This window comes from Vidua chalybeata, chromosome 26, assembly GCF_026979565.1.
Source record: "Vidua chalybeata isolate OUT-0048 chromosome 26, bVidCha1 merged haplotype, whole genome shotgun sequence".
Lineage (NCBI taxonomy): Eukaryota > Metazoa > Chordata > Aves > Passeriformes > Viduidae > Vidua > Vidua chalybeata.
Genome location: NC_071555.1, coordinates 4,016,711 through 4,035,939, shown reverse-complemented (window position 1 = coordinate 4,035,939; position 19,229 = coordinate 4,016,711). Strand labels below are relative to the sequence as shown.

Below are 19,229 nucleotides of genomic sequence, written 5' to 3'. Positions count from 1 at the left end.
GAAAAATTCCCTGGGAGAAAGGAAAAAAAAAGGAAAAATCCTAACTTCCAACAACAGTGCACTACCCTGTTTTTGCAGTAGAAGATAATTTATACCAATTTCCATGCCAAGTGTGTTATTTATAATAAAGTAACTTTTATTATTCTACTCCACTGCATTTAAAGAGACAGAACAGAGATACTCTGAGTGGGAAAAGGTACTTTTGTCGTTACTCCTTGCTGTTATACACCTTGAGCAATTAAGGGGTAACCTGTCTAGGCCAACTCTGCTGAGACTTGTACTGTTTTATCTTTCCAGGAACATTACCGGGAATTGTGCCAGCACATCCCACTGAAGATTGAGTTACTTCTCAAAGAACTGCTTATCATTTTTGTAGGAACAGTCATTGCCAGCAGGAACCAAATTTGATTGACACATCAACAAGCTCAACCCACAGGTTGAAACCCTCACTTATTTTGTTTATGTTAATCAATATGGTAACCATATGCATTCTGCACTACACACACTTCTCTCTTGTGGGTGCAATTTACTGGGGCAGCATTTACAAAGGAAGGTGGCATTCTAAAGGTAACCTGGGATAATACAAAAGGGAATTCCACTTCTGGCAACTAGATAATAGTAGCAACTATTAATTTTCCTTTATGACCCCACTAATAGTAAGCCACACTTTTCATTATAACAGTACATGGTGCTTCAGTATATACCATATACCAAATAATGGTATCAGGATTAAGTCCCAATGGAGATGCACTCCAGACCCTAGAGCACAGAGTATGGGCCTGATGGAATGGATGTGCTTGTGTGAGAACCCCTTGTGATTTTGCATTTGTAGGCAACATTATTGTACATATAAGTATCCTAGTATTTGTGCTTGTAACTTTGTTGACATTATGGGATGTGATTTTAGTTATTTAGCTCCTCTTAAATCTTACGAACTGTTATGATTTACTTATACGTCGACTTAAGAGCAGCAGCCTATTCCTACTGAATGAACTTCACTTGGATGTGAAAAATGCTATTGAAGGAAGCTCGAGAAAATGGACAGAAAAATTTGATTACCATTCATCCTGATATAGAAAAATCCACAGGGTGATGGAGCAACCAAAGAAAGATAGGGAACACCATTGTTGGGACATTTTATTTGGATGGTCACCAAGAGCAACTGAAGTTCTTAATAAAATGTTGCACCCTATGATTGTCCTTCTGATGTTAACCTTTTTGCCTTTTCTTTTCGTAATCAGATTGTATATTAAAATGTGGGGGATTATAAAGAAATTAACCCCCAAATTCAGAAATAGCTTATATTGCTTTCCCCCGTTCTCCATCTCTCTCTCTACTTCTCCTTTTTCAGTCCAAGTCCATATGGATGTTTGAGCCACATCTGGCACAGAAGCCCAGATGATAAAGTGTCTCAAACACCAATAACACATAGCCAGGGACCCAACCAAGGACTGTTGGTAAGAAGGCACTGTGAGAAATGGAGTGTGGCTGGAGAAGGGGCCATACAGAGGTAGGCAGCCCACTTTTGCAACAAACATACTTGTTCTTTCTTCTGGAGACAATCACAACACAGTACAGTGCAAACAGAGGAATGAGGTCACAAAGTGAGTGTGGACTGTCAATCAAAGGTTGACCCAGCAGCAATGACCCAGCAGTGGGCACTGGTTTGATCAAAGGACTCATTCAGAAAAAACTCGATGGACAAATTACATACATTCATACAGGTGAGAAATGTTACAAATTTATAATAAAGTCATAAGACATCTGCACAAATTCAGCTGAAAGTCATTTACTACTGCATTAGCCTGAGTGTGGCTGATAGGAAACTTGTGAATTACCTCAGCCCTGCATGTCTGGGATACCAGCTGAGTCCTACCTGTGCTGAGGAAATGTATCTCATCTACCCATGCACCTGTGTGCAGGACATGGAATGTAGACCAGGTAATGGAGGGGAGGAGAAGGAAGAAGTGAGGTTATAGGCTGTCCCCAGACATTGCTGTTTCCCTACACAACTTTTGCAAACTTTGGAGCCATGGTCTTCCTGATGACCTTTGGCTGTTGAGTAGCCAGGTATGACTTTGTCAGTTTGATGGGAGTTGATCCCCCTTCTTCCTCCACCATCTTCCCTAAGCAATATGGAAAGCTTGACAGAAAATGAAGGATGACTCAGAGGCCAAGGCTTGGATGCAAAAGTATTTTATTGAGTTTAAAGAAAAGGACATGGCTCACAGAGAGCACCAGGAACAGCCACTAAGATGCAGTGGAGCTCCTGCAGGGTGTCCATCTACTTGCCCTAAAGAGGAGGAGAGACAAACAGGTCCCCTGGGCTGGCCTGGGGACACATGGACAGCACAGAAAGAAGACGGAATAGTAGGAGAAATAAATCATCCCAAAACTGTAAATAGAATGTCCAGAAGCTCTATCTCCTGCCCAGAATCATGTTCTGCCCAGAACCATGTTCTGAGGTCTTGGAGGTGCTTGGTCCAGTATGTTGCCAGCAGCTTTAGCAGGGACGACATCTGCTGCCACCATAGCAGTTGGTGATGCAGGAGAGGTCAAAGCCCCCGGAGCTGATGGGCACTCCACCACAGCTGAGGATGTTGCCAACAGCAGCGGAGGTGGAGGATCCCACGGCGGTGTTCTGTGGGAAGGAGCTGAGGATGGGCCCGGGCAGGGTCACCAGCACAGCAGGCGGCTCAATGACAACGTGGGAGCTCTGGCACTGCCTGACACAGCACTCATTGCAGCTGCTGGCCAGCGGGCAGGGGCCGCAGGGCTGGCAGCAAGGGTCGCAGGGCTTGCAGCAGGACATGGCTCGGGGTCACAGGTGCACCTGGCACAGAGGGCGGGGAGAAGCACAAAGTGAGGACACATGAGAAGCAGCACTGCACCCAAACACCCTGCAGCCCAGGCACCTCCTGGCCCACACTGCAGTGCCCAGCTCAAAGCCCAGGAGCCACCTCAGCCAAGTCCCAGCCTCTCTCTGCCTGCACAAGACCTTCTCTCCCCTGCCCTCTCCCAGCAGAAGCAGCCCCAAGACCTGGGCTATGACTGCCCCTCTCAGCTGAGACCTCCAGCCAGGCAAGAGCTGCTCTTGAAGCAGCAGCAGGAGGAGAAGAGGCTTCCCACTCACCTGGTTCCTGAGGAGTAGGAGGTGAGAGAAGTGGATGAGAGAGCAGAGACTTGGGCTGCCTTTTATAGCAGTCCTGGCCTGCCTCAGGCCCAGAGGCACCTTAGTGGAAGCACTAATTTTCTGACCAGCTCATGTCAAATGTGAACTATCCCAGGTAATGGTAGGTGCTGTGTCTTGGTTTCCTGTATGGCTGCCTTTTCATTTCCTGGCTTCTGCCACATGCTTTCCTATGTGAAGATCTCACTCTGTAAGTGCTGGGATGAGAGGCTCAAGGATTTCTCAGGTAGAAGTCTCACATCAAGGTATGTTGGCATTCCTTGTGGGCAGGTGATGTTCTCTTGGGTCATTTCTGACAGGTTTGGTTTTGTCCAAGTTGTCGAGAAATGGGCACCCCTTTTGTGCTTCTTGCCCACACACCCAAGGACTGCCACGTGAGGAGCATGACAGAGCTTCCTCCCCTCTGCTCTTTCTTAGAACTTGTTCTCTGCATCTCCCCAGGCCAGTCTAAGTGGGGATGTTTTGCCCTCTCTCCCTCTGCATGGCAGGCAGATGGACACCATGCAGGAGCCCCACTGCATCTTAGTGACTGCCTCTGGTGGTCTCCTTTTCTTCCTTAGACTCATTAAAGTTGTTGTGCTCTCATGCCTTGGCCTCCAAGTTCTCCTTTGTTCTGTGGCAACTCTTCCAATCTGCTCATGTACAAAGTTAAAAAGGGCAGGGGGTGGGAGTCTCTGCAGTGGATTTTCCTCTGTGTTCTTTCCCTTGGAGCTAATGAAGACATCCTTGACTACTGCACAAACAGAGGCCACCAATGAAATCATAAGCTCAAAGGGTAGCAGTAGTGGGGATAAGATATAAAAATTCCTTTGCCTTCAGCCTTGAGTAATGCTCTAATCCATGTCGTCCCCCAGATATCCATGGGCATGCAGAAAAGGAACTCTTTAAGGCACTACTGGGCTCAGAATAATAACTCAGGTACAGAGTGTCCCTTGAAGCCCGTGAGGTTCCACCTATGCTCCTGCCCTCAATTCAGAGCAGAGACATGATCTTTCTCCATCTTACTGGCCCTCGTGCACATCTTGCTATGTCCAGAAACCAGGTCTTCATCTGCTCCTGCTGAGACCCAAGCACTGTCTCAGTTGCCAGCACTCAAATCATCTCCAGTTCCTCTTCACTCAGTGTGTGACCCCTATGGACAGCCCCTCCATGTGCATCCTTGTGCTGAAAAAACTCTCCGTGCTCTTGGTAGATCCCATTTAATCACTAAAATACTGTGATAAGGTCCTCCACAGGAGTCCTGTTCTCTAGGGGGAAAAGGCCACACTCCTCATAGCACAGGTGCTCCAGCTCTTTGCTTTTCTTTGACACACACAATGTAGGGGGTGGGGGGTGGGGAGGAGAGCAGCTGCAGGATCAGGATCAGCAGAGGCTGCATCAGGTGACTTGGATTAAGCAATGGCTTTCCTGGGTACAGGTGGGCCAGTCAGCAGAACCACCTGGGTGAAGATGACCACAAACCCAATGTACATATGACCAGGGCTTACAGGAAGCAATGGTTTTCCTGGTGACAAGGAAAGTCTCCATCAGCTTTGATGCAGCAGTGAAGGAGTGCCAGATCTTCACAAAGGAAACGTGATGAGGAAGAACAATTGCAGTAAGGTCTGCAGGTACTGATTGCTCCATGCAGAGCCATTCTTCGCTCGGGTTAGCAGATATGTGGAGAAGAAAAGGTTCATTGTATGTGTGGTAATTTCTGATTGCACTGAGTTTTTGATTGCCTCATTCTTAATTGTCTCATTCAAATGCCCAAGACTCCTGATAGCTGCACAGTCACAGAATCATGAGACCGCCTTCAAGATCATCAAGTCCAACCATAAATCTAACACTGCCCACTCTACAATTAAGCCATGTTCCTATGTGCCACATCTACACTCCATTGAAATCACCTCCAGGAGTGGTGACTCAACCACCTCCCTCAACAGTGTGTTCCAATGCTTGATATTGATTTTTTCCCTAATATCCAATCTAAACCTCCCCTGGTGCAACTTGAGGCCAATTCCTTCTGTCTTATCATTTGTTACTTGGAAGCAGAGAGTGATACCCACTTCGCTACAGCCTCCTTCCAGGTAGTGCTGGAGTGACAAACTTTGCCCTTGGCCTCCTTTTCTTCAGACAAAATAAATCCAATTCTCTCTAAAAGGTAGATCATAGGTGGAGCTTTTATCACGTGTCACTGGGAAGAAGAGAGAAAAAAAAAATTCTGAATACTCTTAGTACAGCACTAGGGTCAAACCCCCCCAGCAGAAGTCCACCTGAGTATAACACTGAGTGTTGAGAGTAATGAAGGAAGCAAAAGAAAAACTGTTTCATGTCACATGCAGACCTTGGGCATGTGTACAAGAAGCATGAGAGCAGGGTTGATTTCTGGTCACCAGAGGAGTCCAGAGGAATGACAAAGGTAGAAATCACCTGGATGCCACTGGCCCATCATCTAAACCTTCTTTGTCCACAAATGCCTTTCTGCCCTGAAATCCTGGATGCTGTCATCCTGGCACTTTGAGAAATGACCCTTCATATGGGAAAGCATGTGCCAGAAGCCAGGAAATGAAAAGGCCACAGTGCAGGAAACCAGGACACAGCCCCTACCATTAGCTGGGATGGTGCCCATTTGACATGAGCTGGTCAGAAAATTATGACTTCCACTAAGGTGCCTCTGGGCAGGCCAGGACTGCTATAAAAGGCAGCCCAAATCTCTGCTCTCTCATCCACATCTCTCACCTCCTACTCCTCAGGAACCAGGTGAGTGGGAAACCTTTTCAACCCCTGCCTCTTGCCTGGCTGGAGGTCTCAGCTGAGAGGGGCTGTCATAGCCCAGGGCTGGGAGCTGCTTCTGCTGGGAGAGGGCAGGGGAGAGAAGGTCTTGTGCAGACAGAGAGAGGCTGGGACTTGGCTGAGGTGGTTTCCTCGGCTTTGAGCTGGGCAGTGCAGTGTGGGCCAGGAGGTGCTTGGGCTGCAGGGCGTTTGGATGCAGTGCTGCTTCTCATGTGTCCTTACTTTGTGCTTCTCCCTGCCCTCTGTGCCAGGTGCACCTGTGACCCCGAGCCATGTCCTGCTGCCAGCCCTGCAACCCTTGCAGCCAGCCCTGCGGCCCCTGCCCGCTGGCCAGCAGCTGCAATGAGTGTTGTGTCAGGCAGTGCCAGAGCTCCCACGTTGTCATTGAGCCGCCTGCTGTGCTGGTGACCCTGCCCGGGCCCATCCTCAGCTCCTTCCCACAGAACACTGCCGTGGGATCTTCTACCTCCGCTGCTGTTGGCAACATCCTCAGCTGTGGTGGAGTGCCCATCAGTTCTGGGGGCTTTGACCTCTCCTGCATCACCAACTGCTATGGTGGCAGCAGATGTCGTCCCTGCTAAATCTGTTGGCAAAGTCTTTAGGCAAGAACTTCCAAGAGCTCAGTACATAGATCTGGGCAGGAGATAAAGATTTGGAACATTGTGTTTACAGCATCAAGTCATTGTTCCCTTCTTCCACCTTTTGTCCCTCTTCTCTTTGCTGTCCATGTCTCCTCAGGCCAGTCTAATGGGGACATGTGACCTTTGCTCCCTCTTTTGGGCAAGCAGATGCACACTCTGCAGGAGCTCCACTGCATCTTAGTGGCTGCATCTGATGCTCTCTGTGAGCCACCTCCTTTTCTTCTTTGTACTCAATAAAGTTGTTTTGCATCCAAGCCTGGGCCTCTAAGTCCTTCTTTGTTCTCTGGAAAATCTCCCAGTCCACTCAGGGAAAATAGGTGGAGATAGCAGAGAGTGGGATTCCCTGCAGTGGATTTTTCTTCCTGCCCTTTTCCTTAGAGCTGAAAAGGTCACCCCTGGCTACTCAGCAGCTAAAGGCCATCAGGGAGATGGCCATCAGGCAACAGTTGTGAAGAGAAACAGGAATTCTTGGGTCCAGACCACAGCTTCATCTCTTCCTTCTCTTCCTCTCCCTTACCTAGTCTAGTGATGCAGCCACTGGATCCTGGGCTACCTCTGGAGAAACTCTGGCACCACACCAGGAGTGGGGAACAACTGAGGTTTGAATTTTACCTGCAACTGAACCTGAAGAGCAGCTTGCTCTATAGTGAAGAATGTCACAGCCACAGCAGGGATCAGGCAAAGGAGAAGGAAGAGGGTCTCTAATCTTGAGGTTCCAACAGGGAAGACGTGAGGTTCCAAGTGAAGGGATCAGGAAGAAAAGAGCCTCAAATGCTACTGTGCTTGGGTTTTCTACAGTTACACATGAGGGGTGGATACAAACAAGCAACCAATGGAGAGCTATCAGGGGAGGAGTGAGGGGATTACATAAACAGATCAGAACCAGTCAGAGTAGGTGGGAGGAGAGGTCAAGTCATGTGGGCCAATGGTGCTGCAAAGTTTAGGAGAATTCCAAAGGAGTGTTGCAGTCTGGGATTGGCCCAAGGTAAGAGTGGCAGGGAAGGTTCAGGAATAAGGGGCTGGGTTGCCTTGATAGGCAGGGAAAGAGCTGGAACAAGGGGTGGGGAATGGCATGAGGGACAGCTTTGAGGGAGGGTACAATCCAGGGGCAAACCCGCTTGGGAGAACATAGGGGTACAACAGAACAAACCACTTAACAAGGAAACAATGAAATAAATTTGAACTGCAACAGTCTAGGGTCAGTGGCTCCCACACAAGAGCACAAGCAGATGAGATGCACTCCCTCAGCACAGGCAGGCAAAGCTGTCCAGACATGCAGGGCTGAGGTAATTCACAAGATAGGATTGGTGCCAGTCATATACTCGGGGTAAATGTCTGGTAAATGACTTTTGGTTGAGTTACTGCAAAGGACTTATGGCTTCAGTATTAAATCACATTTCTCCCATTCATGGATGGCTATATCCTGTCCATCAATGTCTTCCTGACTGAAGCCTTGAATTATGTCTTAAATTATGGGAAACATTAGTTAATATGCTGGTTTGTGCCTGTTTTGTCTAGATGCTGTTACTACTTGAAAATTTAGAAATAGTAAGGGAGAGGAAAACAATCTCCACTCTTGATCATTTCAGACCCCTTGTCTCATTTTTCTTCCTCCAATCCTCCATTGCTCCTGGCTCTTCCTCCTGATCTGTCTCAGCCTAGTCTTTCAAAGACGTATGCAAAGAAAAAGTATTGCAGAATCTCGTTCTCTCTTTGTAGTAAATATTTTCCTACATTTCAACCCAAACAAACAGGACCTTTGATAGTTGATGCAGGGACACAAAAGCTCTCTCATCCCACTTATTCTTAGGGTGTCCCAGTCTCTCCTCTAGCTGGCATGTGTTGTGCAGCATGGCCTGACTATCCACTCCTCCTGCACGTTTCCAGTGCCAGGGCTTGCTTTTTTTCTCTCCCTTAACCTTGGAGACTTCCCAAGGCACGAGAAACAAGGAGCAGGATTAAACATCTCACAGGTCCCTCATCCTGCTGGAGGCTTTCTGGAGCCAGCACAGAAGGCCCAGGCACTACAGGCTGTTCCCTGGAGACCATGGGCAACCTGATATTAGGTATGGAAGATCTGGTTCTCTTTGGGGTATCCCTATGAGTCTTGGTTTGAAAAGACAGGTGTCTGCTAAGGAAGGCAGGAGCCTCCCTTGAAATGGAGAATGTAAACTTCCTCCCTCCATATTATTATAATTTTGAAATTAAGGGGCTCTCAGGCAAAGATATGGGAGTAGGAATAGCATTTCTTTAATTGGGTAAAAATAAAAATAAAATAAAAATGGAGTAATGCATCACAACTGACAGAGTCAGAATACAACCTGACACCTTGTGGGTCAGGGTGGTGGCAGCAGTCCCATTGAATGGTGGCTGCAGCCCTCCTCCAGTACTAGGTGTGGTTCTGTTGAAGCAGTGATCCTGTAGAAGGGTGTAGTTTTCCTCTGAAGGTCCACTGTTGGTATAGATGGGCCTGGCCTTCCTCTGGGAATCCAGTGGAAAAGAAAGTGTCAGGGCAAGGCTGAGTTTGGGGAAAGGTACACTTCTCTTTTGGAGCACTATTTCCTTGGTGCACCCAGAGACCTTCAGGCCATTACATTCTTCCAGAAGGAGTCAATGTCAGTGGCTTGCGAAGAAGGAAAGGTTGGTGAAAAAAAAACCTGCTTTGGAACTGGTTTCCATGTGCATCCTAGAAGAGGAAAGTATTTGCCATGTGCTGTGCAGGGAACACTTGTCTATTCTCCACTCTGTGTGGTCTAGACAGCACCAAGGACTGGCAGGAACCAATAAGAGACTCACCTGAGCCTCTTCATCTGTTCCTATGAAAAAGGTCTGGGGTTTTTGTGTTTGTTTTCTTTTATTATAAAAAGTCTTCATTTATTTCCCTGAGCTTTTCTCAAAACCACATCACTCTTTGCAGCTGTTGGACACTGGGGTGGGGCCGCAAGGCTGGTAGCAAGGGGTGCAAGGCTGGCACTGCTGTATGAAGGACATGTCTTGGGGGATGAGGGGTACTTGGAAAGAGGGTAGGGAGGAAGAAAAATGTAAGGATACATGAGGAGCATCACAGCAGGAGTGAGTCAAAAAACATGCAGGGCCAGGAGGTGAAGGCTCTACAGTGATGTATGAGGGCTAATTGGCCTTATCCTGCCAGGCTCCAAAAGAGCTACCAGCTCCTAGGAAGCCACTGCCCAGGCCCTGAATTATTTTCTGTCAGACTCATGTTGAATGCAAAATATTACATTTGAAATGCAAAACATACCATTTAATGCTATGAGCTGTGGCTGTGTTTTTATTTCCAGTTTTATTTTTTATTTCAGGCACATTTCTCAGTGAACTCTTTTTTTTTTTTTTTTTTTTTAGTGGCAAGATGAGAGGCCCAAGCAATTCTGGATCAAAACACATCAACTTGAGCAGAGGACTCATGTGACATGCTGGATGAGTGTAGTAAAAGCAAATTATGTCAGTCTGGATCACTGCTTTGGGGGACTTTGGTGGCCCTCTTGACAAGGAATGACTCAGCTCCTGGATTTTATGCTGTCCTGCCTAACAATGAACCAAGACAAATTCTGCTCCTCCTTCTCTTCCAGAAAGAAGTGTGTGGAGCCCATGTCTGGGGCCTTCCTTGTTCCTCTCCAGAATGCTCCGCCCCTGTCACCATCATCTCCACATGTCCACAGCAGAGGCCATGGTTCATTCTTTCACAGAGTCACAGCGTAGGCTGAGTTGGAAGGGACCCACAAGCATCATTGAGTCCAACTCGTAGCCCTGCATAGGACACTGCCAAAAGTCACCCTACGTGCCTGAGAATATTATTTAAACTTTTGTTGAACTCTGTTAGGCTTGGTGCTGTGCCCACTGCCCTGGGGAGCCTAGTCCAGTACCCGGCGACCCTCTGGACAAAGAACATTTTTCTAATAGTCAACACAAACTTCTTCTGACACAACTTCAGCCTATTCTTTCTAGTTCTGTCACCACAGAGTGATCAGTGCCTTCCTTTCCTCTTCCCCTCACAAGGAAGTTGTAGACTGAAATGAGGTCTGACCTCAATCTCCTCCTCCCCAGGCTGAACAGACCAAGTGACCTCAGATGCTCCTCATAAAGCTTCCCTTCAAGGTCCTTCCCAATCCTTGTGGTCTCCTTTGGACACTCTCAAATACCTTAATGTCTCCTTGTAAATTGTGGTGCCTACAACTGCATCCAGTTGGAGGGTGAGGCCACCCCAGTGCTGACAATCCCCTCCCTTGCCCAGCTGGCATTGTTGGGCCTGATGCCCCCCAGGATACTATTAGCCTTCCTGGCTGCCAGGGCACTGCTGACTCATATCCAGCTTGCCATTAACCAGGACCCCCAGGTGCCTTTCCATGACACTGCTTTCCAGGCTCTTGTTCCCCAGCCTGTCTGTACATCCAGGGTTGTCCCATTGAACTTCATACAGTTGGTGATTGCCCAGCCCTCTAATTTGTCCAGGCTCTCTGGAGGGTGTCCCTAGCTTTAAGGGAGTTGACAGCTCCTCCCAGTTTTGTATCATCCACAAACTTGCTTAGTTTCCCTTTCAGTCCTGCATTCCAGTAATTTATGTGGATGATGAAGAACACAGGGCCAAAGATGAAGCACTACAGAACCCCAAAAGTGACAGATCACCAGTCTGATGTCACCTCAGTCACCATCATGCTTTGTGCCTGAACTGTGAGCCAGTTGTTCACCCATCACATGATGTCTTTATCCAGCTGTGGGCCTGACATTTTATCCAGAGGATCCTGCAGGAGATGGTATCAAAAGCTTCACTGAAGTCCAAAAAGATTATATCAACTGCCTTTCCTTGATTAAGCAGGTGAGTTACCTTATCATAAAAGGAAATAAAATCTGACAAAGCAGGACTTCCCTCTCATGAAGCTGTGCTGGCTGTGACTTTGCATGTTCTTATCTCATATGCACTTGTGTGTAGCTGGAACTGTGTGAATATACATAGGTGCAAAAAAATTTGGGGATGATTCCTTTCTGACGTGCTTAAGTGTGTGTATGTGTCCCTCCTCATGAGGGATTGCTCTGCTTACAGCAGTGACATTCTCCAATGTTCTGCCAATAAGCTCCACAGAGCACCCAGAGTCTGAAGGAACTTCAGTGTAGCTGAATGAACCTGGCAGAGAATTACCCTCCCCTAAGTCACTGAGGTGAGGGTAATTCTTCAATCCTCCTTTTCCTACTGCTTCAATTCTCACACTCTGCTGCTGATGATTCCTGGTCTAAATTAGGATGATTTCATACCACTTTGGATCCTTAGTTTAATTCACTGTAAACAATATTGGGAATGCCTAAACATGGCTTGCAGTCCTCGTTCCCTGCTTCTCCGGCTCAGGACACAGCTCTCCCAAAATCTAGGGACTTCAAAAGGATGAGGCTTGCTTTATGGACAGCAGAAATGCTAAGAATTCCTGCCAGCTTCATCCAGGTTATAGTCAAGTGATTCTGCTTGCACTGCAGTGTCACTGCTGTCTGGTGTGAGACACATCTCTGCCTTGTGTTCAAGCCAATGCCAAATGTGCCAGTGCAGTCAATCGGCCTGGTGCTGTGCCAGGCAGATGCTGAGACCTCAGATTCAACATGTTCTGATCATAGGGAAAAGAAAGTGCTCAATGGGTATTTGTCCTCACTTTTTACTGAGTCATGAAGGGGAGAGGAAAATGGTGTAGAAACCATGGTCAAATGCAAAGGTGTTCTCTGCATTCCAACTCCTGTTATTCTGCAGAGGAAATTATGTCCAAGACCCTCACATCAACAACTCCAGTGCAGCTCTGACCATACTGGCAATAGCACCTTTCCTCAGGTAATCATGGGGCTGCTATTGCTTCAAGGTCTCCCAGCTTTCTGGGAGTTTGTGGGCAAAGATACATCAAGACAAGGTTTGATGGTGTCTGGAAGCAGAGCAACCAGGGGATGTCTTCCTCAGCTCCAAGAGATTGTACCCTTAATAGTTACACCTCCATGGTGCCCCAAAATTCCCTTCCTCTGTGAATGGAGAAGGGTCTCCTTATGCCCTCACCCACTTCCATGACTAAGCAACACTTTTCTCCTTTGGCATTCACAAGTGCAACCGGGGGAAGGACCACACAGATGCCAGACTTGAATGCAGCAGAACTTTAATGAAATGAAAGAAGGAAACAAAGCCACTGAAAGCAGAAGTCAGCAGCACAGGCAGCACCAAGGGCAGCAGAGAGTCTGCGCGCCTTGGCTCTGGAATAGTTCCTGCATAATATTGGTCTACGTGTCCCACAAAGGGGAGAAACCAAATGGTCCCTATCAAGCTGGACTTTGGGGAACGTAGCAGCACCAAGGAACTAATGCAAACAATGAAAAGGGAGAGAAAGGCAAGTTCTTAGCTATCGTGCAAAGAGCACTCAAAACATAGATCCTCTGCCCAACACGGTGTTCTGAGTTCCTCAAGATGTCTTGTTGAGGCTTTCTCAGCACCTTTAGCAGGGACGACATCTGTTGCCACCATAGCGCCTGGTGATGCAGGAGATGTCAAAGCCCCCAGAGTTGATGGGCACTCCATCAGAGCTGAGGATGTTGCCAACAGCAGCGGAGGTGGAGGATCCCACCACGGTGTTCTGTGGGAAGGAGCTGAGGATGGGGCCAGGCAGAGTCACCACCACAGCAGGCGGCTCAATGACAACGGTGGAGTTCTGGCACTGCCTGACACAGCACTCATTGCAGCTGTTGGCCAGTGGAGTGGGGCCACAGGGCTGGCAGGGACGGCACTGGGTGTTGCAGGACATGACTTGAGGCTTCAGGTGCACCTGGCAGAGAGAGCAGAGAGGAAACAGAGCAGAAGATTGGGTGGGTGGGTGAGGAGCAGCCTGGTTACCCCATTAACAAAAGAGCCAAGGCCATCATGAGGGGGAAGCTGGAGACTGGGCCAAGAGCCCTACAAAGAGCAGCCTGACTCAGGAAGTTCTCTCCCAGGGCATAAAGCAAAAGGCACCACCATCACCATCCTGTCTCTATGCCAGCCTCCTCCCCACTTTCCTCTCTCATGACCAGATGCTCCAATCCCCAAATATGAGAAAGCCAAAGTCAGTTGAGATGTCCACCAAGCAGAGATCTCACTTTGGAAGAGAAAGAGAAGGGACTTCAGACTCACCTGGTTCCCAAGCAGAAGGAAGCAAGAGAAGTGGATGAGAGAGCAGAGACTTGGGCTGCCTTTTATACCTGCCCTTCACTGCCGCAGGACCAGGGGCAGCCTTTGCAGAGGTAACAATTTCCCAGCAAGCTCATCTTCAATGCAAACCAGCACACCTAATGATATGGGCTGTGTTTTCATTTCCTGCACTGCTGCCTTTTCATTTCCAGGTTTGTTCCATGCCTGTTCCCCAATGAAGGCTTCTTCTGATCCCTGGGATTAAAGGCCCCGGGATTTCTAAGGCAGGAATGCAGCAATGCAGGCAGAAGACTCCGTTTATGTACTGCATGGGCCCAGACCAGGAAAGTGATGCTATCCTGATCACTCTTCTAGGGTTGTTTGAAGTGTTGTTTTCAGGAACAAGCTGCAGCACTCATAGAATCATATAATCATAGAATGGCTTGGTCTGGATGGAACTCCTTCATAAAGAGAAGCAGTGACACTCACTAGATCAGGTTGTTCCAAGGCCCATCCAAGCTGGCCTTGAACACTTCCAGGGATGTGGCAGCCTCTACTTCTATGTGAAATTCCATTGCCTCACCACCCTTTGAGTAAGTAATTTGTTCCTAACATCAAATCTACATCTTTCCTCTTTTAGTTTAAACTGTTCCACTTTGTTCTATCAGTATCTGCCTGTGTAAAAAGTCGGCATCCATCTTTTTGTAAGCCCCCTTCACATACTGACTGGCCTCAATGAGGTGTCCTCAATGCCTTCTCTTCTCCATGTGGAACAACCCTAACTCTCTCAGCCTATCTTCATAGCAGAGTTGCTCCATCCCTCTGAGCATCTTTGTGGCTTCCTTTAGACCTGCTCTAACAGGTCCATGTCTTTCTCGTGCTGAAGACTCCATTTCTGAACCCATCTCACAAAATCAGAGTAGATGAGGAGAATCACTGCCCTCAACCTGCCAGTCAGGCCTTTTGTGATGCAGCCCAGGATGGCTTTCTGGACTGCAAGTGCAAACTGTCGGCTCATGTCCAGGTTTTCATCCACCAGAACTCCCAAGTACTTCTTCACAGGTCTGCTCTCAATGAGTTAATCTCCCACTCTGTTCTTATGTCTAGGATTTCCTAATGCAGGTGCTGCACCCTTGCACTTGAACTTCTTAAACTTCATCAGGTTCTCATGAGCCCATTTCTCAAGTTTCTTCAGGTCTCCTTGGATGGAAATCTCCTTCTGGAGTGTCAGGTGCACTGCTCAGCTTTGTGTCATCTGCAAACATGCCAAGGGGACACTCAATCTAATATCCCTGTGATTGAAAAAGATACTAAAAAGCACCAGTCCCAAGACAGATCCTTGAGACATGCCCCTCTTCCCCTACCTCCATGTAGTCATAGAGCCACAGACTAAAGCTGTGTCCATCCAGCCATTTTCATATTCACAATAGTATACCCTTCAAATCCATGTGTATTGGGTTTGCATGGCCTGGTTTTGGTAGCAGGGGGGCTACAGGAGTGGCTTCTGTGAGAAGTTGCTGGAAGCTTCCTCAGTGTCCAGCAGAGCCAAAGCCAGCTGGCTCCAAGACAGACCCACCACTGGCCAAGGCTGAGCCCATCAGTAATGGAAGTGATGCCTCAGGAATAACACATTAAAGAAGGAAAAAAAAATATTGTATGAGTGTAGTTCTGGCCAGAAAACAGCAGACTAAGAATATGTGAGAGAAACAGCTCTGCAGACACCAGTGGAGAAGGAGGAGCAGGAGCTGCTCCAGGCTCCACAGTTGAGATTCCTCTGCAGCCCATGATGAAGACTGTGGTGAGGCAGTTGTGCCCCTGTAGCCCACAGAGAGCATGGGAGTGCAGAGATGCACCTGCAGCCCCTGGAGGAGCCAACACCAGAGCAGGTGAATGCCTGAGAGGAGGCCATGACCCTGAGGGAAGCCTGTGCTGGAGCAGAGTCCTGGTAGGGATCTGTGAAGAGAGGAGCCCATGCTGGAGCAGGTTTGCTGGAATGACTTGTGACCCTGTGAGGGTTCCTGAAGTCCTGACCCCATGGAGGAGAGACCCAAATTGTAGTTCTTGGAGAACCATAGCCTGTGGGATATGGTTCCTAGCCTCCTTCTCATTTTGGAGAAGTTCATTGAGAACTTCTCCCATGGGAGGGACCCCACCCTGGAGCAGGGGAAGGACTCCCACTCCTCTCCTTGAGCAGCAGCAGGAACAACCTGTGATGAATTGACCTTGAGCCCCATTCCTGTCTCCCTGCTCTGCTAGGAGGGAAGAGGAGATAAAGCTGGGAAGAAGGGAGAGGTAGGGGGAAAATGTTCCATTTTTTGGGTTATTTTTATAAGACTTATTTTACTTCTCATTATCCTCTTCTGATGTTATTGGTAATAAATTCAATTAATATGCCTTAGTTGAGTCTGTTTTACCTGTGACAGTATTTGGTGAGAGGTCTCTTCCAGTCCTTAACTCATGAACCATTGTTATATTTTCTCTCCCCTGTCCACTTGTAGAGGAGAGTGATAGAGTGCCTTTGGTGGGTGCCTGGCAACCAGCCAGGGTCAACCCACTACATCATCTCTCCAATTTGGAGATAAGGATTTTGTGTGGACTGTGTTGAAGGCCTGACAGAAGTTTAGGTAGATGACACTGGCCAGTCTTCCCTTGCTGACTGTTTCAGTCACTCCATCCTTGAAGGCCACCAGATTGCTCAGACATTACTTGCCCTAAGAGAAGCCTTGCTGGCTGTTTGGATCACCTCCTTGTCTGAGTATGACTTACAGTTGCTTTCATGAGGACCTGTTCCGTGATCTCCCCAGGCACAGAGGTGAGGTCTACTAGTCAGTGATTCCCTAGGTCCTTTGTATTGCCTCTTTAAAAATCCAGTCTGCTGCTGGATGCCCAAGGACATCCGTGTATGAAGTTGGGCCATGTCCTTCCCTATCCCTCCCTCCTCAGCTCACCCTGATGGTTATTTGTTGTTGTCTCCCCATGTGTGTGCATTGGGCTGCAGGCTCTGTCCCCATCCTACCTAACTCTGCCCTCAGGAAAAACTTCTGGCTTGTTTTGACTTGTCCACTCTGAGCAATCTGTGAGTACACAAACAATGCTGTGAGCTTGCCTGGGGCCTTGCTCTTCCCCACAAGGCTCCAGCCCTGCTGCAGCTGTCTCCTGGTGTCCTCAGTAGAGTTCACAGTAGGGTGTGTTCCTACATGTGTTCGTATCTTTGGTGCTCTTCTGTGCAACCAGACTTGTGTGAATGTACCACAGGTGCATATTTGACAGGTGTATATGAACATATGTCCTTTTGTGTCTCTCCTTACAAATAGATTGTGTTGCTCATGGCAGGGACACTCTCCATGGCTCTGTTCACAAGCTCTGCAAAGCAGCAGGAGCTCAAGTGCAGCTGAAAAGTAATGGCATCACCCTCCTAGAAATCTCTTGAAAAAGAGGCACTGTAATCAACCCATTTTCTGAACCCTCCTTGTCCTGATCCTCCAGAGCTCATACTCCACTGATGATGATGCCAAGTCACAACAAGGACTACCAATTTAGATCCTTAGTTTAGTTCAGTGTAGCAGGACTGGGGCTGCCTCAGCATGATGGGCAGTCCCCCTCTGCCTGCCTCACCAGGTCAGGGCACAGCTGCTAGAGAGTTCAAAGAGATGGAATTTGCTTTATCTTGGAGAAAGAATAAGGAATCCTACTTACTCTCCTTGTTCAGGCTGTGTCCAAATGCATCTGCTTCCTGTGAATTGTTGATGCTTCCAGGTGTGGGACATAGCCTTCCTTCATACCAAAGCCAATGTCAAATGTATTCATCCAGATCATTGGCCTGGTGCTGTGTCAGGCTGAGATCTTGGCCCATATAGGTACTGAATTAAAGAATCACAGTGCATGTTATTAGTGTGCACTGGACTGAAAGGACAGAGACACTGTGTGTTGCACAGGGGAAGCCAATAAACAGAGTTATTGGGCAGATGGGCACCAGTGGGGGATACCCCAGCAACTGCTCTGTGGTACAGATGTCACAGTGTCCCCAGGTAGGAGTAGTGCTTGTACCCTGGGTCTGCCTGTGGAGCAGAGAGAGAATGGGGCACTCCAAGGGTGCCAGGCAGAGCAAGGAGCTGGATTGCCACTATAGTAGCAATTTACCCAGTGACAGCAGTGCAGGTCTTGTGTGTGAAAGGGTGAGGCTGGGCATCACAAGAACATTGGCCAAAGAGATGGAGGAGTTCAGAGACTCTTCCCTAAATCTCCAGCAGGAAGAATGTGCAGGGAACTTTTCCTGTTGGTCCCTTCATGCTTCAGCCCCTGTTTGAGCTTAACTTTACCTTCATCAGCTTCTTCGCTATATTCAGAGAACTGTAGATACCTGAGATGTCCCAACCTTTTAATCACTCACTTAAGCTGAGGGTGGAAGTTGAAAAATAAATTTTGGAATATCACAGAAAAAAAAAAAACAACCTACATGTGTTAATAGTGAAGCCAGATGTTCTTCACAGAAACTCAGAGATTACTGCCATGACCACGTCATGGAAAGGAAGAAGAATGTTGTACACTAGTAGGCCCAACTTTCTCTGGGGACACTCTGTGCCACGCTGTCATCAGTCCTGTTATCCACCATCTATAAACAGTGAAGGGATGGCTAAAAAGTGGGAATTTCCAATAGGTATGCACAGGGTACAGACATTCATTAGAACTGCAGCCTGCAGAACTTGGCTTACACAGTCCCCATCAACCTGATTGCCAAGAAAAATGTGTTTAGTGCCCTGATACCTCTGTCATCCGACCGACTGTTTACCCAGCACTTCCTGACTGAGGCCTCTGATGTACTTTTGCTCAAAACAGTGCCCAAGAGGCAGACTAAGCAAGAGAGATGTTTGTGAACAAAACTTGTCCACCACAGATAGCTCACAGATACTGCTGTCCAGAATGACTTTGCACAGAGCTTTTCTGGAGCAGCGCTGGTCCTTACACAGCAGGGCCTTTGAGGCCCTGAGCCTAAGCAGAGCTGTTCCATCTGTGCTTGGGAGTGACAAGGTACTGCCGAGCAGTGAAGGGTCTGTGAGCATCCATTATTGTCCTTGGACTGCCCTGGCCCATGAGGGTTCACAGGAACTCCAGTGTGAGACCCAGAGTGGTTAATCCCAGCACTGACTTGTGAATAGTGCCAGGCCTGCATACCTGCCAAAATGTGGGTCCTGCCACGGGCCTTATGTTTGGCAGTAGGGCTGCAATGAAGAACTGATCCCAGCTGCCCATGCCCATTTGTGCTGGCCATTGTCTGAGACTGGGCAGTGGAGTGAAGATGAAGATGAGGCCTCAGAGCCAGCTCTGAGGCTATTCCACACAACCACACTTCTGACATCCTTTGGGAACATTTTCTGTCCACCCCAGCACAGCACTGACCAGAGGAGGAGGTGCTGCATTCCCATGATCCTGCAGGTTAGTTTGTCTCCAGGACCTCCCATGGAATTCTAGTCATTACATGAGGACA

General features: G+C 48.1%; 1 protein-coding gene and 2 pseudogenes across 1 annotated transcript; 1 reads left to right on the top strand and 2 right to left on the bottom strand.

The window, feature by feature from the left end:
- Positions 1 to 2,503: 2,503 nt before the first annotated feature.
- LOC128800032 (feather keratin Cos2-2-like) lies at positions 2,504 to 3,480 on the bottom strand (annotated as a pseudogene).
- A 2,757-nt stretch (positions 3,481 to 6,237) lies between these two features.
- Positions 6,238 to 6,546, top strand: LOC128800031 (feather keratin Cos2-2-like). Its single transcript, XM_053964915.1, has one exon. The coding sequence runs from the start codon at positions 6,238 to 6,240 to the stop codon at positions 6,544 to 6,546; it is 309 nt and encodes a 102-aa protein (XP_053820890.1).
- A 6,530-nt stretch (positions 6,547 to 13,076) lies between these two features.
- On the bottom strand, positions 13,077 to 13,881 carry LOC128800305 (feather keratin Cos1-1/Cos1-3/Cos2-1-like; annotated as a pseudogene).
- Positions 13,882 to 19,229: the final 5,348 nt, after the last annotated feature.